This window comes from Panthera leo, chromosome E1, assembly GCF_018350215.1.
Source record: "Panthera leo isolate Ple1 chromosome E1, P.leo_Ple1_pat1.1, whole genome shotgun sequence".
Classification (NCBI taxonomy): Eukaryota; Metazoa; Chordata; class Mammalia; order Carnivora; family Felidae; genus Panthera; species Panthera leo.
Window position 1 is genome coordinate 9,005,001 of NC_056692.1, and position 21,601 is coordinate 9,026,601.

Sequence of the window (21,601 nt, forward strand, 5' to 3'; positions counted from 1 at the left end):
CTGTCTGCGTTTGAAGCTGTGTGTCATTTGGCCCTAAGGGAACTCAGAGGGCATAAATGCTCTCTGCTTTTTCCTACAGAAGCTTGGGGGTATTCCAGGCCCCCTTGTGAGGGTATAGGGAGGCAGGAAGGAGGCTTTGTCCCCCTCTGCAGGGGGCAGGTAACTCCTTTGCTTTGTTTTATTTTGTTTCGTTTTGCTCAGGACCTGGGATGCTGACTTGGAACTGAGGGAGCCTCACGACCTCCCCACCCCAGACCTATTTGGAGGCGGAGGGAGGGTCTGGCCTTTTGGGAGCAGTCATGGAATCCTGGTCTATCTAAATGGCTTACACAGGGGCACCTGGGTGGTTCAGTCGGTTAAGCGTCTGACTTCGGCTCAGGTCATGATCTCACGGTTCACGGGTTCGAGCCCCGCGTCCGGCTCTGTGCTGACAGCTCAGAGCCTCGAGCCTGCTATAGATTCTCTCTCTCTCTCTCTCTCTCTCTCTCTCTCTGCCCCTCCCCTACTTGTGCTCTCTCTCTCTCAAAAACAAATAAACATTAAAAGAAGTAAATAAATAAAAGGCTTATACAGTGACCTGTCCCAGGGAAGGGGAGAAACGTGACGTGCTTGTTTAAAGATGGTAGGAGACAGAGCGGAAACACAGCCTGGCAGCGGACGACACGGGCAGCCCCAGCCTGATGCGGAGCACAGGGACGCTCCCAGAGAGGAGCCGGGGAACGGGCCTTCTCCGTTGCCTGCAGACTGCCATAAAAGGAGAAAAGGACTCCTGACTACCTAGTGGGGACCTCTCTGAGTGAGTCACCCCAGGGGAAGGCGCTGGGATTACCACAAAAGGTGGGGCCGCTTGGGGAGACCTGTATCTCCAGTTAATCCTGTTCCTAGAAAATGACAGGGTGCCCCAGGCTCTGGCTTTAGGGTTTCCCAAGATGTCATCTGTACACACTTCCGGGGGGGGGGGGCAGGGTGGACCCCGCACAAAAGCCAGACAGTGGCGTCAATGACTGAAGACAGTCCTAGACGGGACAGCACTGTCTACATCAGCAAGGTAATGACAAATGTACAAGAGGCACAGTATTTGGAGTGTTGAAACCTGCCATTGCTGGTTATGTGATCTCTCCATGTCAGTGCATTTTTTTTTTATTTATTTTGTTTTTATTTTCTTTTTGAGAGAGAGAGACAGAGACAGAGACGGAGTGTGAGCAGGGGAGGGGCAGAGAGAGAGGGAGACACAGAATCCAAAGCAGCCTCCAGGCTCTCAGCTGTCGGCACAGAGCCCGACGCGGGGCTCGAACTCACGGACCGGGAGATCATGACCTGAGCTGAAGTTGGATGCTTAACTGACTGAGCCACCCCGGCGTCCCCCCCCCCCCCCCCGTCAGATCATTTAGCTTCTCCTCTGGTTCAGGGCCACAGGAATAGGTTAACAGAATTGTTCTTGCGGAAGGTAGCACCCAGAGCTCAGGGGTCAGACTTCAGGTCGGAGGTGCAGGCAGGAATAGCGGAGGGAAGGCGAAGGGAGAAGAAAATTCCAGGTGGTGTCGGTTCCTTTGTATTTCCATCCACACAACGTTGGTTGGTTGTTCTGGAGAGGTTGCACTTGGTAGCACAAGAGTTCTACCCGGGCTGACTTCATTCCTCAGTGGATTGGTCAGAACCTACCACATGCCAGTCCAGCCAAACAGAACATCCTCCCTGAGATATACACCCTGGTAGAATGTCTAAGGAAAAACAAGTTATGTAATAATACTGAGTCCAAAACATTTCTCAGAACTTCCAGAAGACGTTCTTTTCCTGAGTGGCCTCCAATCAGCCGCCTTTTGGCTACCAGAGAATGGGCCGAGGACAACGCTGGTTCGTGTGGCTCACAGAAACTTGGCTCCTGCTCTACCTGGAGACTGTCCGTGGGCCACGCCCAGTCCTGAACTTTCTGGAACCAATGCTGAGGCTGAATGTAATGGCCTGTCACTAGTGGACGCATGATCCAAGACAGGTCGTCCCCCTCTCTGAGAACCCTGCCCTGGCCTCATTCCTGGTGACAACTCCGTCCTTGGAACATGTAGCTGTTCTGCTGCCTCAGCCCTCTGGCACTCCGGGGAGCCGTGGAACATTCCTTGGCTTCCTCGTTAGAGTCCAAGCTCCCCGAGGACAGACAGTGTGGTCTCACACTTAGCCCATAGGAAGCAATCAATGATGGTTTGATAAGCTTGAGGGAGAACAGGAAAGAAGCACGTGCACTTCCTGGGTCAGGAAGCGTTCACCAGGCATGCACACATGCATGAATGCACGCACGCACGCACCCAGTTTCGTTCTCGTGGCAGCATGCCCGCGATTCAGAGAAGGCACGGGAAATCAGCAGCCGGTGCGCAAGGCCAACTGCACTGAGGGGCCTCAGGAAGCCGGCCCGGGGTGGAGAGAAGTGTCGAGGGGTCCCCATCAGGAAGAGCCGGGCTCTGGAAGCCCAGCAGGACGGAACATATAGCAAAGAACACCCAACTCCCCGAATCCTGAGGTTTTGCCCCCACTGGAGTAGTCGGAGACCCGAGGAGCCTCAGCAGGGGCTCCCTTGGTTAACAGAGAAATCAGTGGCTCTGTCACTCTGATGCAGGATCTCAGCGGCTTTTGTGTCCTCGTGGCTGACCCTGCCGTTTGCACTTTCCTGAGACAATGTGCCTGCTTCAGTAATTAGCCCTCAGCACTACCCAAAGTGACCTTCGCTGCAAAGGACTCCATCAGGCCGGCGCTAGCTGAAGGGCATACCAAGCTTCTGGAACCTTAATGATGTCAAGTACAACTTTCAAAATAGTCCCGGTGGCGGTTACAGCCTCATCAAGCCACTGGGTCTTCTGGGCTGGTCTCTTGGGCTCCTTTTGAGAAAGCTTTTGGCTCCTAAGATTTGGTAGAGCCAACAAGAGTCTGGCTGCACTTAGGACGTGGGCTTGCTCTCTGAGCTGAAAACAAGGGCACGGGATGGAAAGGACAAGAGCTCTGTCGTGCAGACCGGCAAGGCGGAGGTTGTGAACTGGGGCCTTCAGCACAAGTCTGGGGGGTGGGGCTGTTGCATTGTACCTGTAACCGTGACGGCTTTTCGGCACCAAAAAAATGACTCTAGAGCTCCTGTACCGAGTTTTTATTTCACCTTACACAGCTCTCCCCTAGGATGTCTGAATCCGGGGTTCCAAACACGCTTTACGCAACTGTCCCCTGCTCGGAAGTACAATTACCCTCCCTGTGGTGCATCAGTTTTCATTGTTTAAAAGCCAGATTGCGGGGCACCTGGGTGGCTCAGTTGGTTAAGTGTCCAACTCTTGCTTTAGGCTCAGGTCATGATCTCACAGTTCATGAGTTTCAACCCCACACATGGTATGGAGGCTGCTTGGAATTCTCTCTCTCTCTGCCTCTCCCACTCTCAGTCTATCTATCTCCACCTCTCTCTAAATAAACTTTAAAAAAAAAATTTTTTTAAATATCCATATTGTATCCCTTGCCAGTACAGACACAGAATATTTCTGAAAGGAAACAGAAGAAAGTCGAGACAGTAGTGTTTAACTGAGGAAGGAAGCGAGGGGATCCAGGATGGGAGGGAGACCTTTTCCTGATATGGTCTATTGCAACCTTTGGTGGAGACTGGCTTTCAACATGTACACCCATCACTTTTTCCAGGTAAATATAACAATATCCAGACACAGGACACTTTGTACTAATATCTCTACTATATGTGTGGCAGGATTTCGGTACCAAACAGAAAGTTACAATATTGTGATCTTGGTTAGGGTCCTTCACTCATGTCCCCCGAGTAGGGTGGCTTCCCAAAAGCTTCCACGCCTCATCCCATGACTCAGTTGCCTGTATGAGTTCGGGAAAACGTGGAGGCGATAAAAAGAAATGACACCCCATAGAGTGATCTGAGGATTGGAGGAGAAAATCTACAGAGTATTTAGCACACGGCAATGCTTACTGAAGCCCACTGGGCTCAACTATGTAGAGCTTTTTCCTTTGACCTGTTGATAGAGAGCCTCTCCAGGATTACGAAACAGCCTCATTCATCCTGGTCATGAGTGGCAGTGACCTGCTTTCCTGACTTGACATTCTCTAACCCTGGAAACACTGGAGGCACTTGGCAAGTGCCTTCCTGAGCTGGAGATGGTGACTCATTGACCCCTGGGCTACAGAGCTTTCCAGAACAATTCCCACTAACCCTGGAGAAAATCTGTGCCTGAGAAAGGACACGGAGGAGGGACTCTGGCAAGTAAAGCGTTCTTCCCAGAAAGTCCTTCCCTTTGCTGCCCAGGAACATTGGACTGAAGAGGAGTTGTGGTGGGTCTCCCGCCCTGTGTAGTGTAAACGGGGAGCTGTCAGCAGTATGAACATAAGGAATGTGGGAGAAAAGTCAACTGCACTTCCCTACTGAAGGAAAAAAATAAAAATAAAAAAACGCTCACGGAGAGTCAAAGTATGAGAAACAAAGAATACACAGTAACTAAACCCATTCTCAAGAACTTCTCCAGGCTATCAGCTTTAGGGCAAAGAAAAGCCAGTTCTAGAAACAGTCTCTCTATCTGATGGGAATAAAATTACAGGCTCTGTGCGTGGTGTCTCTCAGCCTCTCCTGGCACCCCTATCTGATGAGGAACTTCCATTTTCCCTCAGTTAAGCCGTCCTTGACATCGGACCTGAAGGTAAGTGTCCAATTCTGTGCTACCTTGGCATTTTTTTAAGCTCTCAGATCAGACTTCACACCGGGGGTCTCTAGAGGGGCACTTTCTACTGGTCTCCCGGGTGGGGTAAAGGGGAAAAGAGAAATCAGGCGAAAGGTTTGGCTTTTTTTTTTTTCTCTTGAACTTCTGCCAAGGTGTGCATTTCATTACTTGCCACACGGAGCCAGCCAGAAGGAGACGTCACTGCCCAAAGCTCTCCAACGCCAGCACGCTACACCCAAACGCAGATCCACTGCGGAAAGCTAGCAAGTGTGGACACACACACACACACACACACACACACACACACCCAGCATGGGGACGGCGGGAGGGAGACAGGACCAGAGTGACCTGTTCCAAGTGCCCAAAGGCAAGTGCAATAGGTATTTACGCTGGACCAACAGCCATAGTGAAGTCGGCAGCCCCAGGAGCTGCAATGCGGGGTGGGGGTGGGGGGGGTCCAGCCTCTCCCCGGGACACCATCTCCCCACCTCCCTCTCCTGGATGGACCCCAGCACTCGCCTCCTTGTCCCTGCGGGCGGCATCCAAGGAGACCAAGGCGTGGCCCCTGTGCTCGTCCTGGCCGCACTCCTGGCAGACGCACTGCCCATCGGGGCGGCAGAAGGCGACCAGCGGGCTGCGGTGGGCAGGGCAGGTGCGCAGGTCCCGGTCCTTCACGGGCTCGGTCAGCTGGTGGCTGTGCAGTTTGCTGTTCTCCTGGTGAGGCCGCAGGTGCTCCTCACAATAGTTCACCATGCAGGTCAGGCAGGACTTGACCGCCTTCACCCTGCAGGTGCCGAGACAGAAGTCACATAGGACCTCCTCCTCCTCCTCCTCTTCCTCCCCAGCAGTGGCGCTATCTGGAGCCCCCTGCCCTTCAGAGCCGCCGTCCTGTGCTTCTGGCACCCCCTGGGGGCTCCCCAGGGAGCCCGTGTCCTCTTCTTCCGCCGGGCTGGTCGACCCAGAGTCTGGGCTGACAGTGGCCAGAGGGTGAGCGCTGATCCCGGGCAGTGGCCCTGGACCCATGAGGTCCAGCTCGGCCATCTGGAAGACTCTGGCGGCGAGGCTGTCCTTCCTCTGCCCCTCGGGCCGGGATCTGCACAGCCCGAGTCAGACGAGAAAACCACGCCTAACTGACTGCAGCTGTCACAGGAGTTGAACTGTTTCCGCCCTCCCGGAGGAAGCCCAGTTAGTCATTACTCTGCCCGGGGCTTGGCCGGCAGCCAGGGCCGTGATGACGAGGCGAGGCGGCTAGGTTATTCGGGCTGCCCGTGGCCACTCAGAACATCTCCCCATGGGCTCCGGCCCCTCCTCGGGTCCAGCCCCAAAACTTCTATTCTTGCGTGAATCATTGGAACCCCATGGGCTCAGCCGAAGACCACGTGTGTCTGTGGCTGCTCCGGAAAGAATTAGAGATTCCTGAGCTCTGCCGTAAAAAGCCTGCGCCACTTTACGTGGCTTGACAGGTTAAATTTTTTCTTTGCGTTTTGTTTTGTTTTGTTTTTTTAGTTTATTTATTTATTTTGAGAGAGCGCATGGGCAAGCGGGGTAGGGGCAGGGAGGGAGAGAGAGAAACCCAAGCCGGTTCTGGGCTATCAGCGGAGAGCCCCATGTGGGGCTCGATCTCGTGACCCATGACATTGTGACCTGAGCTGAAGTCAAGAGTCTGATGCCTAACCGACTGAGCCGCCCAGGCACCCCTGTTGGCATTTTTTAAAGGGATCTAAACTACATTTTTAGAAGTCCTTACAAGGACGTCAACGATATGGCAGGCCCTTCCCATCTCATAGAACCAGACATGAGGCATCTAGGAAAAGGAGGATATACGCCTCTGACCCTGACCTTGGCCACATCACCTTCTCGCAAAAGTGTGTTCAGAGGGGATCAGAGAGTCAGGGAAGAATGTGTCTCCTTCTACATAAAGCTCCATTCAGACAGCTCTCCCAGGCCATGCCTCCCACCCCATGGTTCCTAGAAAGAGGTATGTCCCAAGAAACAGCCCCTTTGCCCACTTAATAAAGTGTTGCTGGACACAGCGTGTGAGTTTCCCCACACTGCCATAACAGAGTACCACAGACTGGTTTGATATAAACAACAGAAATTAATTGTTTCATGGTTCTTTTGGCTAAAATTGAAGATCAGGGTGTCAGCTGGGTTGGTCTCTTCTGAGGTCTCTCTCCTTGGCTTACAGATGGCCGTCTTCTCCCCATGTTTTCATATGGCCTTCCCTCTGGGTGGGTCTCTGTGTCCTAATCTCCTCTTCTTATAAGGACACCAGTCATATTGAATTAGGGCCCACCCTAGTGACCGACTCTTCATTACCACTTGATTTTTTTTTTTAATGTGTTTATTTTTGAGAGAGAGAGAGCATGAGCATGTGTGAGCAGGGGAGAGGCAGAGACAGAGAGGGGGACAGAGGATCTGAGGCGGCCTCCACACTGACAGCAGAGAGCCCGATGCAGGGCTCGAACTCACAAACCAGGAGATCATGCCCTGAGCTGAAGTCAGACACTCAACCAACTCAGCCACCCAGACACCGCTTCGTTACCACTTTAAAGACCCTGTCTCCAGATACAGTCATCATCTTATGAGGTACCGGGAGTCAGGAATGCAACATATAAATCTGGGAGAGAAAGACACAATTCAGCCCATAACCCATGGCCAGAGGATGAGCCAGGAAGCATCCAACCCCTTAAAAGAAAGGCGCTCCCAGGCATCGCCACTGGGTGGGGATACACATTATTCTTCGTATCTGCCAGATGGGCAGCCATCCCAAACATTCGAGAAGTCCAGAGGCTGCTCAGAGTTGGACAGAACTGAGACTGTAAAAATCCTTCTCAGCTGCAGCCCTGTTATATTTTCCACATGCATCGAATATTCACATCATGATTGCCTACAAGCAGCCCTTTCTAGCAATATAAAGTTTCCAAAGTGTCCCTGTCCTGAATACTGTCATCCACTGTTGAAGAGCCACCCCCCCCCCGCCGCCCCCCAAGAAGAGGTTTCCCTGTATTTAACTGCGTGGTTGGTTTTTAGACGCCCTCAGCCAGGAGGGAAAGGAACTGGCTTCTGCAGGTTCACACTGTTCCTCAGAACTTTCTCCAGTATTAGCGGACAAGGCTGCCTTCCTTCCTATCCTTTTTGTAGAAAGACAGTTCCACTGCAGCGGAACTGGTCCACCCACAAGCTTAGAGCCTTTGATCTTTCTCGGGAGGAGGAGGGAAAGTGGCTTGCCTGACCCGTTCCACAGCCTCCAGGGCTGATCAGAGGGCACTGAGACAGCCAGCCTGGTTCCCACCTAGCCTCTCCCCTGCCTCCCATTCTTTCCTTTGCCTTCTCCTTCCCACCCTCTCTCCTTCCTTCCTTCCTTCCTTCCTTCCTTCCTTCCTTCCTTCCCTCCTTCCTTCCTTTCCTTCCTTCCTTCCTTTTCTTTCTTTCTTTTGAAACAGAGACAGAGAGCATGAGCAGAGGAGGGACACAGAGGGAGATATAGAATCCGAAACAGGCTCCAGGCTCCCAGCTGTCAGCACAGAGCCCGACTGTGGGCTGGAACCCACGAACCGTGAAATCATGACCTGAGCCGAAGTTGGACGCTCGACCCACTGGGCCACCCAGGCGCCCTCCACCCTCTCTCCTTTTACGCAGTTTCCCTGCCTGCCCCATTCTCTACCGCCAACCCTAAAGGGCAGTTGTGGGCATACTCAGCCCTTCTCTGCCTCCCCACTGGAGCCTAAGGTAGCAGAGGGTCCATGGCGGCCTGGAGGACAGGAAATCTGAATTTCAGTCCCAGCCTGGCCTGAGAATATATTTTGTCCCCACAAAACGTGAGCTTCCCCATGCATAAAATGAGCATGTCAGCCTCCGTCAGGTCTAGCAAACAGAGGCCTGGTTGGGCTCTCTGGGGGAACTGTGTTGCCTCTGAGTTCACGTCCGAGCTTACTGGGAGAGTGGAGGTCCTCTGGAGGCCTGCGTCTAGCCCTGTGGGGACCACAGAATTCCCCACGGCTTCTAAATCCCCTGCACCCCCCGGCCTTGAAGCACAACCTTCCAGATGACAGTGGTGGCCCTGAGCTCTGAGCCTTCTTCCTGGGGAGGTGATGCGTTTCACTAGGCCTCCGATACCCTGGCTCAACACTTGGGCACCAGAAGATTGGGGCTGACGTCCCGCGGATCTCTGAAACCCGCAATTCCCTGTTGAACCAAGCGTTCCCCATAACCACACCTCTCCTCCTGCTGCAGCCCGGGGGCACCCCAATATCCTCAGTCTTTCTCAGACAGTTCCCTCTGCCCACTTGACCTAACTTGCATTGGGCTTGTCCCAAAGTCTCCTGCCACCTCTCAACTGGCTGTGTTCCTTCTCTCCCCTTCACGAGCCAGGGCCGGGTGGGCATCGTCCATGCTCCCCAATCACAACATGCAGACGGCTGTCCCCCCCAGCCCTCCTGTCTACTGCCCCACCCCCCCCACTCAGCCACCGGCCTCTACCCACCTCCCCGCCATGCCCCTTATTCATGGGACCCTGAAGCTCCTGGACCACAGCCTCCCTCTCCAACCCTGCCCTGCCGCCCTTCTCAGAGCCTGCACCCCTGCGTGTTTCTGTGGCCACCTCATTGCTGAGGACCTTTTCGTCGGCCGCCCACTTTATGGTCACACGTGGATTTTTTTTTTTTTTTTTAACTGTGGTAAAATACACATGACATCAAACGTGCCCTCCTTAACCGTTTTGGTGACGTTAAGTACATCCTCATTTTGTACCGCCCTCACCGCCGTCTGTCTGCAGACTCCTTCCCTCTTCCCCAACTGAAACTGTCCCCATTCAAGCCTAACTCCCCGACCCTCTGTCCCCACCCCAGCCCCCCCCCTGGCAGCCAGCCTTTGACGTTCTGCTTCTGTGGATCTGATGATTCCAGGTGCCCCCACATAAGTGGACTCATACGGTCTTCCTCCTTCTGGGTCCAGCTTGTGTCCCTCGGCATAAGGTCCCTAGGGTCCATCCCTGGTGTAGCCCGTGTTAGAATTCCTTCCTTCCTCACCTACGCGTTTTGCATTCACCAGAAACCTCTGTCTCCAAAATCAGGAACGGGAAAGGTTACGCTCTGACTCTACCTGTAAGCTCCTTCACTTAAATGCCCCAGGGGGTTGCCTGGGTGGCTCCGTTGGTTGAGCGTCCAATTTCAGCTCGGTGGGGATCTCACTGTTCGCGGTGGGGATCTCACGGTTCGCGAGTTTGAGCCCTGTATCGGGCTGTGTGCTGTCAGCCCGGGGCCTGCTTTGGATCCTCTGTCCCCCACTCGCTCTCTGCCCCTCCCCCGCTCAAGTTATTTCTCGCTCAAAAATAAATCAACATTAAAAAGAAAAAAAAAGCAACGCCCCTCGGAAGAAGGCGCCTCGGGTCCAGCAGGCCAATAACGCACTGCCCCTCGCCAGGTCCTCTTTGTCATCCCCTGCCTCATGTCTTCACGTTCCTCTCAGCTTCTTTTAGATTCCATGGCTCGGCACAAGCACGGTCCCCTTTCCACCCTCCGTGTCAGCCTCCTGGCAACCCCCAGAATGCCAAATAGGCCCCCTTTCCACCTTCCTTGAGCCTGCATTTCAAGGTGAGGGTCATTGGAGTAAAATCCCCAATTGCACAGAGAGGCAACCGGTAAATTCAAGATCAATCGATCGATGGTTAATTACCCTCCAGCACCACGCCCCCTCCCCCCCCCCCCCACCCCCCCATTGCATAGCCATCCTGCTGTGTTCTTCTAGGTAAGCTGTCTCTTCCCTCCCTCACTTCTCAACCCTCTTCCTTCTTCCTACCTCCCCTTTGTGCAGAGGATCTGGGCTCATGCTTTCCGTGCAAAGTGCAATCAAAGCCACTGCTCCTGTCGCCTCTCCCCTCCCTCCCTCCCTCTGCAGTGGCAGCGCGGTCTCTAGGTCTATAAAAGTCTAAGTCCTTCCTCAAGTGCAATGGACTCTCCCCTCTTCCACTCGCCTTAGCAGGGACTCTGCCCTTCCGTTACACTCCTTCCTGCACCCTTATTCTGGCCCTCTCCACTGGATAGCTGCCGTCAATTTGCAAACATACTCTAGTATTTTCCATAAAAAGAATTTTTTTTTTCTCCTGAACTTACGTGCCCTTAACAACTCAGACCCATGGGTCTCAATTTCATGCCCCGCCCCCAGCAAAGCCTTGCCAGACCACTGGCCTTTTTACCCCACCCCCCACTGTTTATCCAGCACCTGTCACTTGAGTGAATGAGTGAATGACTATGTATCATTTGTGCTATAGGTCTGCTGAATGCGTGCATGAATGAATGAATGAATGAATGAGGGACCCTGTATGGCTCACCTGCCCCTACAGGCTCCTCTGATCTGCCTAAGGTCCCTTCTAACTAGAAGGTGGACTCTTTCTGACCCTTGTCCATTTCCTGTTCCAGGCTCTTATGAGGAGCCGGGGCTCTAACCGAAGCCATCTGCCTTCCACAGTCACTGAGAGAGAGTCTTGCTTGACCCCTCCAGCAGCAAGAAGTGACCCCGAAGTTCTGGGTGCCATTCTCTTCCCACTCCTGACTCTGGTCAGTTCAGCTCTGACCTCCAAGTCCTGCGGGGCATTGTGACAGCTGCAGGGCGTTGTGACGGAAAGCAGGGCGTTGTGACGGCTCCTTCCACCAGGAGATGATTCTACGCAATTCACTGAGATCAGTTCAAGCAAAGGAATGGTCCTGTGGCGGCGAGGCTCAGTCCAGGGTTAACTGGACACCACTCACATCCACCCCAAACTTTTGCCCTTGTATATAGTAGAGTGTCTCTCTCTTCTTTACAAAACTAACATGATGTCGCCTCAGTATCCTTTTCTGAGTCAGACCTGCCTCCAGGAATGTGAGAGCCAAGTGGTGGTTTGGTATTCCTTTCCAGAATTAAGGGAGGTTTCCCTACCTAGAATTTTGAGGATTCGAATTCTAACAAGCCATTTTCTAACCAATTTGTAGGTAGGCAGGTCATTATTAATCTTTCTTCTCCAGTTGACTTTGTGACAAATAATCCCACAAACTGGCAAACTCCCTAAAAGGTATGTAAACAATAAATGCCAACTGATTCCCTCCAGTTTGCTGGTTTAAGGTCATCACCTTGGGGAATCTGGAACAGTTCAAAAAGAACTTTCTCAACCCAAGGACTCTACACGGCAGTTTCTGGCTAAAGAAACTCCTCAAGCTTTTCTCCTAAGCAAACAGCTACCCATTTGTCTCTTCAAAAATCTCGGGGTGCCCAGGTGGCTCAGTCGGTTGAGCGTCCAACTTCGGCTCAGGTCATGATCTCACAGTTCATGAGTTCAAGCCCCGCGTCGGGCTCTGTGCTGACAGCTCGGAGCCCGGAGCCTGCCTCAGATTCTGTGTCTCCCTCTCTCTCTGCCCCATCCCCACTCATGCTCTGTCTCTCTCTGTCTTAAAAATAAATAAAATATTTTAAAACAAAAAACAAAAATCTCACCAGAGGCACCTGGATGGCTCAGTCAGTTGAGCGTCCGACTCTTGATTTCAGCTCAGGTCATGATCTCATGGCTCACGAGTTCAAGCCCCGTGTCAGGCTCTGCCCGGACAGTGCGTAGCCTCCTTGGGATTCTCTCTCCCTCCCTCTCTCTCTGCCTCTCCCCTGCTCTTTCTCTCTCTCAAAATAAATAAACTTTTAAAAGAAAAAACAAAAATCTCACCAGATTTTTTTCATTTGCGTCTCTGCTGAGCCACACAGGGCTGTGATTCACAAATGTAGATAATATCTGTCCGTGAGCCTGTAGAAATTAAGAAAAATCAGTCCATCAGACTGAGAAAATACAAATAATATAATGAAATCGTCATAAATCTGAATTTGATTGATTGTAAGGGATTACACTTTATTGAGCTTGTGTCCTGTGCCCTTTTCTGGAACAAAACCCCTCATCTTTTATGAACCTCTGGTGATAACAGTGTGGGTGGGGGTATCTGGAAGAGTTACGTCTAAGACAACCCTCCAAATTCACTCTGCCATTTTTCTGCCAAAGATCCCAACGTCTGGGAACCACGGAACCAGAAGATAGATCATTCTTCCAGAAACCACCTCACAATGTTCCTGGTTCACCTGGGGATGGGAGCCCCATGGACTTTCTGGCCTGGGATCGTTATCGGCAAACTGATCCCCAGCCCTCCTTTTCTCCTAAAATCAGAAGATGGCCTCTTGGATTGTGTTTGATGGTTGGTTCTTGCTGGCAAAACAAGAGAACAAACTGAAAGGTAGAACAGAGCTTAAGGACCGGAACGATCATGGCACTTAGTTTTGGCACATGATGGTTATAAGCAGTCCTTACCCCGACCCTCTAGCCTCCTATCTCTTTGTGGTCCCCTCGGGAAGGAAGGGCTGCCCCAGGGTGTTGCACAAGCCTTCTCTAAGTCACAGGGACATCCATGTTGGTTCGGAAGACAGGGTTGCACACTCAAATAGGGTCTGTCTTGCCCAGCGCCCAGCGAATGCCTGAAGGCCTCCTGCTTTGGCTGGAAAAAAACAGCCCAAATCAGCTTCAACTCCCCTTTACCTACAGACAGCCTCCAACTGTCGGCGACGCAGAATTTCCTCTGCCCTTCAAGTCCCTCTAGCCAGACTAAAGATCAAAGTAACACGAGGCCGATAAACAGGAGATCAAATTTGCTTTTGTACACACGGGGCATCCAGGTAGACTTGGAAATTGCAAAGACAGTCAGGCAAAGTGAGGTGTGTATGTCATTCTGAACTAAGGAAAACGGGGTAGGGAGGAGTCTGGGGCTTAAAGGGAAAAGAAAACGCAATTCAGAGGAAGATGCCAGAGAGTTAGTTAATGTTTGGTAAATAAGTGTTTGCTGGGCCACTCAGAAACGATGGCACGTAGAGGACTTTGATCAAACAGGTCTTGCCGGGTCCCTCTTATCCACCGTGCACCATGCCTCCCCATTCATATCATTATGCAGCTCTCTGTTCTCCTGGAGCTTTTAGGCTGAATTCTCTTAGGCAGTTGTGGGGGGAGGTAAAAAGCTTCTCCTGAATCTGCTGGGGTTTTTCACTGCATTTTTTTAAATGTGTATTTATCTTTGAGAGAGAGAGAGAGAGAGAGAGAGAGAGAGAGAGCACAACTGGGGGAGGGAGCAGAGAGAGAGAGAGGGAGACACAGAATCTGAAGCAGGCTCCAGGCTCCAAGCTGTCAGCACAGAGCCCAAGGTGGGGCTCAAACTCACAAACCATGAGATTGTAAGGGTTAAACTGTAGTGTAGGGCTAACCTGTAGCTTGAGAGATAACAGCTTAAGAGATAACAGCCTTCTTTTACTCTTGTAAATTACACTTCATACTCCTGTAAATTAGGCTTCACCAGCTAAGGAAACAAAAGTTCAAAGCATCAGAGGCAGGGTCAAGGAGATCCACTGGTTGCAACCTAAGGGCAGAAAGTCTAAAATAACCACCCCATCCGGGAACTGTTTCTAACTCATCTGGGAACTATTTCTTTGTTCTGTTCCCAGGTGATGATAAAACGATGTGATCGGCTATAAAAACTCTGTACCCCGGCTGTTCGAGGCCGCACTCTGATCAAAAGTGTTGGTCCCGATCGGTCGGGGCCGCACTCTGATCAAAAGTGTTGGTCCCGATCGGTCGGCCTTGCCTCTCATTGCAATAAACTTCGTTGTGACTGTCACTGGTGCCCCTAGCATTCTGTTTCAGGAGTCGTGTGGATGCAACAAGATCATGACCTGAGCCGAAGTTGGACACTTAACCAACTGAGCCACCCAGGAGCCCCAACTGCTTTTTAACTCAAGGTAATCTCCGTGCCAAAGTGGCCCATCTTGGGGAGGCCTGCCCTCGGCCCTGCCCTCGGCCCCTATACAGCAAAGCAAGTACATCAAGGTTGTTTCTTCCCTAAGCCACAGAAGGGCTAGTACTGGGTTGTGCCCAGGCTCCTTCTTGTTTGCCAAATAGGTGTGGCCAGGGTGCACCTTGACCACCTCTTCTCAAACCCTGGGGCCACCAGGAGCCACAGCTGGACTTCATCATGGGGAGTCTCCAGTGGCCTGGAAATGGAGAGCTGAGGAATTTGACCACACTCCCCGGTTCTTAATAGATTTCAGACCCTTCTGTGGTATACAGTTAGCACATTCGTCTGACTATGCTCTGTTGAATCTCGGGATCAACCTTCGTAACAACTCCAAGAACCGTGGTATAATAAAGCCCAAAGCAATCACGCAAGTTAAATTCTCATGATCTTCATGGGTTAGGCCTACAGTGGCAAAATAACCTGCCTGTAACAAGAGAAATAAATCTTTTTTTTTTTTAATTTATTTATTTTCAGAGAGAGAAGGTGGGCGGGGGGAGCAGAGAGAGAGGAAGAGAGAGAGAGATTCCCAAGCAGGCTCTGCACTGTCGGCACAGAGCCCGACATGGGGCTTGAACTCACAAACCGTGAGACCCCAGCCCGGGGCAGAAATCAAGAGCCGGATGCTCAACCGACTAAGCCACCCAGGTGTCCCATGAAATCAGTCTTTTAAAGTAACGAATGTTCTCCCTTGCCCTGGAGATGGAAGATGGGTTCCCAGTTTGGCTTCCCCAGAGACCCTAAGCCGACTGTTGTTTTGGTTACTGCTGGCTTTCTGGAAGTTAGATAGCCCGTCCAGGCCCAGTCAAAATGGGAGCCGAAACAGCAGCTCAGTAAAGCTAATGGCCAGGGCAGTCGGGCTTCTGGACGGGGAGGAGCCAAGCAGTGTGCAGGGTCGGGATGGGGGGGGGGGGGGGGCCTCTTTGATTTACTAGTGAGGTGCAGACCTTCAGAGATGGAAGGAACCTTAGAAAATCATCCTCTCCACACTCCTCCTTCCCAACATTTATGAATAAGAAAACTCAGACCCAGAGAACACAAGTGTCTGATGTCAGATAAATAAAAAAGATGTACGGGTGGCAACATGGGGGAGCCTCAGCATCCTGACCCCCAGAGAGCAGAGTGAGTGGAAAACAGGGGCACCTGGGTGGCTCAGTCAGTTGAGCGTCCAACTTCGGCTCAGGTCATGATCCTCACAGTTCGTGAGTTCGAGCCCCACATTGGGCTTCCGTACTGACAGCTCAGAGCCTGGAGCCTGCTTCGGATTCTGTGTCTCCCTCTCTCTCTGACCCTCCCCAGCTTGAGCTCTGTCTCTCTCTCTCTCTCTCTCTCAAAACTAAATAAACATTTAAAAAAAAAAAAAAAAGGAAAAGGAGTCAAAGCATTGACCACAGTCTGTGTGCCCGTGGGCATGTATGGGACTGGAAGCGCTGGTTCTGATCAAAGCAGGGCTTGAAAATCACCCAAACCCAGCAACTCCCAGGGAGCTGCCAGTCAGCCCAGAGGTGGACACAGACTTGCCAAGGGACAAGGAGAACAAAAATGGGCGTCTGGGCTGTGGAGAGTGAGTCTGGGATGCAGTGGGAGCCCATGTGTCATGAAGGGAAGGAAACATTCTCCCACTACCCTCAAGGTCTCCTGGCTGGACCAAGAATTGAATTTGCATGAGACAGATTAATGGGGGGGGGGGGGGGGGCAGGGGAATCAAGGTTTTATCATGTGCACAGGGAGACCCAGTGCACAGTCTGGGTCTAGTGAAACTGAGATATAAAGAAATGACCAAGGCAGGAAGTTTTTATACTTTTTTTTTTTTTTTTTTTAGACAGAGACAGTGAATCTGTGAGGAATTGACAGGACAAAGAAAACTTAATTTGGGAGCCTCGATTAGTGAGAAATTCTAAGCAGAATTTGGGCTGGGGGAGGAAATGAGTAAAAAATAACAAGGGTTGTTTATACACAGTTTCTCGCTCTAAAGTTCCCACCTCTGGTGATAAGGGTATCTCTGACTTCCTGATACAGGGAGGGTGCCTTTCACACAGGAGATTTATTCTGCTTTCAGGGGGAGGGTCCTTCTTGAATAGGCTGTCTCTTAAGTAACCTTTACTTAAAATAACCAATATATCAAAGTGGCACTTCTGGGGGCAGCTGGCCCTTGGTCCCTATAGTTGTCTACAAAGAGAACCAGGCCTGGTCCCATGGGGAAGCACTGCCAGGCACCACACAGACAGGGAAGAAGGGGTTTCCCAAGGAGAGAGGAAGCATGGGAGAAATGGGGTCCCTGCAAGAAGCCAGAGCTGCCAGAAGTTCCAGAACCTTCCTTCATCAGCTCAAGCAGAGAATGGTAAAGAGGACCATGAGGGGGCCTGGGCAGCACAAATAGGACATTCAAAGCAATCCAGAAAATGTACGGCCCTAAGCTGGCTGATGCATCTCTGCATGTGGGCTTGGATGAGGCTCAAAGTCTGTACACTATTGTTAATACTCCTCTATCAATATCAGTGCTAAGGGCTTTATGTATCTTATGTGAGCTAATCTTCACAGCCACCTCCAGGGAGAGGTGCTATTCCTATTCCTATTTCGTAGATGAGGAAATTAAACTAATAAATTTAAGCCAATTGGGCTTGAATCACCTGCCTCCAGACGCTATGCTGGCTTCTGAACGAGCCGGGATTTGAACCTAGCAGGCTGACTCCAGAGCCTGTGATGCTAACTGAACACGTCTACAAATCTCTTTGAGAATGTGCATTTTGTTCGCTCTCTCCCAGCAATCTTACAATCAGTTCCATTCATTCATTCATTTATGAGAAAGAGAGCATGAGCGAGGTAGGGGCAGAGAGGGAGAGAGAGAATCCCCAGCAGGTTCTGCACTCTCAGCATAGAGCCCGGTGCAGGGCAAACCCACGAACTGTGAGATCATGACCTGAGCCGAAATCAGCCACCCAAGCACCCCTACTATTTTTTTTTTTTTTTAAATAAGAAGTAAAGACTACTTGACCTACATTCCCTGAACAAAGGAAGGAAAAATTTTTTTTTTTCTTTCTAAAGCCAAAACCTGCCCCTCCCTCCAAGGATTCTTTGTGGCCATCCGAGGACAATGGTTTGTTTTCTCTATAAATAATAAACTCACTGCCCGGGAAGTCCTCTCCCTGGGGGAAGATGCTAGGTTTCAGGAGCCACTGAAGTTCTGGTCTTAATTCCACTCCTCCTGGGGACCCTCCTTTGCTCAAACGGTTTCAATTTCCACCTCATTGTTGCAAACCAGATGGTTGCAGAATGCTCTGTATTTCCGTAAGCTGACTGGGCGGAGGGAGCCTAACATCTATGCATTTGGCTTTCCTGGAATTGAGGGGGCAGCCTTCCTCCAAAGCAGGATGCAGACTCCGCGACTAAATAAAACAACAAGAGTGCTCAAAAGAAGACATCGGATCTATTACCTCCGTGAGAGTAAAATAAAGACTGTCTTGTGTTTTAGTAGGAAGGAAACAAGCTTATTAAACAGGGGACTTGAGTGTTTTTGTTATGGGAGGAATCCAGATAGAGTCAGAACTGTCAGGTGGTTAACTGTCTATCCCTCTGGCCTAGCACCTACCAGCTGTGTGACCCTGGTAAGTATTTTGACCTCTCTGAGCCTTAGTGTTCTCATCTGTCAAATGGGGATGCAGTATCTGCGCCTACTAATTTACATTTTTGAAAACATTTTTAATGTTTATTTTTGAGAGAGAGAGAGCGGGGGGAGGGGAGGCAGAGGGAGAGGGAGACACAGAATCCTGAGCTGTCAGCACAGGGCCCGATGCGGGGCTTGAACCACAAACCATGAGCCCCTGACCTGAGCCGAAGGCGGACATTTAACCAACTGAGCTGCCCAGGCACCCCAATTTTGTGAAAAAATTGAAAAAGACATCCTATAAATGCAAGTAGATTTATACACACCAGGTATTTGATGAGCTAAGGCTCCCTCAAAGGAGTTTTGTTAAGCTGTGACACAAGAAACAGGCCAAGGATGACGTTCTGTAGGCAGAGAGGGTTAGGGGTCCCCAGAAAAAGACAAGACATCGCTTTCTTAACATTTTAGGCCCCCAGGCATTTTGTGATCCATGCTTGACTACTTGCTGGAACACATTTCCTCCAGACCTTCCTGGGATATGTTAAAATTTCAGAAAAACAGACCTCAGTAATTAATGATTTTAAGGGAATAGAAAAATGTAAAAACAAACAGCCACTACCGATGCAGTTTGAAGCCGGGTGCGGGAGCCAATGGCCAAGAATGAATTCTTGAGCCGTTTTTTGGTGCAAAAAGGTGTTTTTATTATAGCACAGTGACAGGACCTATATGAGCAGAAAGGGTTGCATTGTAAGTGAGAGGACTGGCTGATTATGTAAAATTTTCTATACTGTGGAGGGGAGGGTGATGTTAGGGCTCCAGGAAATTGAGTCTGTAGGTTTCTGAAGGTCTGGTTATTGCTAAGATGGCTTTTTTTCTTGTAATGAAAGGGCGGGCCTATGCCGGCCGACTCCATCTTGTTCTGTGTCCTTCACCTTGACCACACCTCCTCCCCTTGAGTAACCCCCCCCCTCACCTGTCTAACAGGACTCGGACCCTTCCCCAGCCAATCGGCTGAGGCCACAGCCGTTACCTCACCAACTGCCCCTGGGCCCCAATAAAACCTTTGTCCTTTTGAAACTCGCGCTCTCTCCCTGGTATCTCACCGCTGCGTCGGTGCAGGTAGGGGATTGAGCTCGAGCTAGCTCGAATAAAGGTTCTTTTGCTTTTGCATCGGACTCGGCTCCCTAGTGGTCTTTGGGGATCACGAATTCTGGGCATAACAGTAAATCATTAAGACAGTGGCAAACTGGGGGCGCCTGGGTGGCTCAGTCGGTTAAGCGTCTGACTTTGGCTCAGGTCAGGTCACGATCTCGCAGTTGGTGGGTTCGAGCCCCGCGTCGGGCTCTGTGCTGACAGCTCAGAGCCTGGAGCCTGCTTCGGATTCTGTGTCTCCCTCCCCAGCCCTTCCCCCGCACCCCCTCATTCACACTCTGTCTCTCTCTCTCTCTCTCTCTCTCTCAAAAATAAATAAAAAGACAGTTGCAAACTGATGGAGATTCATGTCCTGGGTGACTGTGATCTCTGTCAGCTGACCATTTGTTTGTCCCCTGCCTTTGTTTTGGGGCAGCCGGGAGTGCCTGAGGAATGTCACACATATCCCACTTGGTTGGGGGGGCAGGGGGATTGCTGGGTTGCTGGGTGTTAGTTTGTGCTTTGCCCTCAGCTGGCTTTTTGCTCCCTCATCAACTACCAGGTCAGGACATACCTAACTAGTATCAGAGACAATAAGTCGGTGGTAAGACCGGCCCCCAGTGCTGTTTCAAAAGACTGCCCCTGAAGCACATTCTTGAGTCATTTTTGCAGGATTTAAACGCCCCCTGAGCACTCAACCACCAGACTGACTGGAGCCAGAGAACTGATGTCCCTGGCCCTTGCTGGCCCCACGACTTCAGTCTACCAGGACCTGGACTCTGTCAACTCAGGGCGATTTTTGCCCCAGTTCTAGATTGCCACCATCTATTCATGCCTCGCCATGAATATCCACACACCCTTAGCTTAAGACTCCCCGATTTTGTTGTTCCAGGAGACACTGCTTTGGGAAATCGCCCCAGCGCTCTCCTTACTTGGTGCAAGTAAAACCCTTCCTTCTCCTTCTCTTTGGCTTGATTTTGTCTTTTGGCTCCACTCCCACCAAGAGCCGAACCCTGTTTCGGGTGACAGAATCTGGCAACCTAGATGGGACCCTTCACCTAATCCCCTTGAGCTGTGTCGGCTCCAAACAGGTGACGCGGTGGGCAACGAGAGCCGGTCACCCGGCCACCTGGTCTATGTCGCTGGGGGTCCCGGAGGAAGGGCACTAAGAGAATCCGTCCCTACTGGCACTCGATGTACCAGTCCGTGCAATGGGTTCAGCGGCCACTCCGGACACTGTGATCAGAGTCCCTTCAGAGCGGTGACAGGGACCGCACAAATCCCACAAATCGGCTCTCTGGCTCCGCCCCTATCTCAAGCGGGGAGAAAAGGAAGGGCTTGAGGTCTGGGCAGAGATCTGGTCTGTTCTGGAGGGGGAGTCTGAGGGATCCCAACACTCCTTTGTATCCTCGAGTCCTGGAGGCTGATTGGGAGATACCTGATCCTGAAGGCCTCAGTGAGATAAATCTCAGATTCTGGAGATGGAGAGGCCCCCGTCTGGTAGACCCGAACAACGGAGTGTGCACTTTTAAATTCTCAGTTGTAGGAGATTTACTTACCAACTCTCTAGAGAAGGAAATTTTCAGTGGGCTAAGAACAGTCGAATCTGTGGCTCCGCCAACCTTTATGAGAGACCCTTTGGCAGGTGGAGACAAGCCCTTAACAGAGATCCAAGTTCAGGGGAAAGGTTTTTTTTTAAAAAAAAAAAAGAAAGGGGGCGCCTGGGTGGCTCAGTCGGTTGGGCGTCCGACTTCGGCTCAGGTCATGATCTCGCGGTCCGTGAGTTTGAGGCCCACGTCGGGCTCTGTGCTGACAGCTCAGAGCCTGGAGCCTGCTTCAGATTCTGTGTCTCCCTCTCTCTCTCTCTGACCTTCCCCCATTCATGCTCTGTCTCTCTCTGTCTCAAAAATGAATAAACGTGTAAAAAAAAATTTTTTTTTTAAATAAAAAACAAAAAAAGAAGAAAGCTCTCCTTGGTAAATGCTCTGGGGGACCGAGTGCTCTGTAGGGTTGAGCCTAGAAAACCTGGTAGAAGGCGGATGACACTACGTCGCTGGAAGCTTGCAGCCCATTCAGGTTACTGGGATAAGAAAATTTTTAGGATTCTATTAACTACGATTTTAATGCTCAAATGGACTAAGTGAGGATCCTTTGGAACACCTACTAAGCCTATTTGGACACCCAACTCTGGAAAATGGCTGTTAACTAAACAATCCGAGTGGGATGCATATTCTGCTTGGCGTTTAGAAGCTTCTAAAAAACACTGACAGGGTACCATCCGTGTAAGAAACTAGTAAGAAACTTTCTGAAATAGTGACAAC

At 51.1% G+C, this 21,601-nt stretch overlaps 1 protein-coding gene across 3 annotated transcripts in view; it reads right to left on the reverse strand.

Moving 5' to 3' along the window:
• TRIM16 (tripartite motif containing 16) overlaps positions 1 to 21,601 on the reverse strand; it is a 39,065-nt gene that overhangs the window by 12,741 nt on the left and 4,723 nt on the right. For 2 of the 3 annotated variants that reach the window (XM_042917511.1, XM_042917510.1), the window contains 2 exons: positions 12,391 to 12,468; positions 5,220 to 5,484 (listed from right to left, as the gene is read on the reverse strand). In XM_042917511.1, coding sequence (XP_042773445.1) covers positions 5,220 to 5,484; positions 12,391 to 12,404 — 279 coding nt within the window. In that variant the 5' untranslated portion in view covers positions 12,405 to 12,468. Of the gene's footprint in view, positions 1 to 5,219; positions 5,802 to 12,390; positions 12,469 to 21,601 lie in introns of those variants that run through there. The other variant, XM_042917509.1, reaches the window with a different exon arrangement.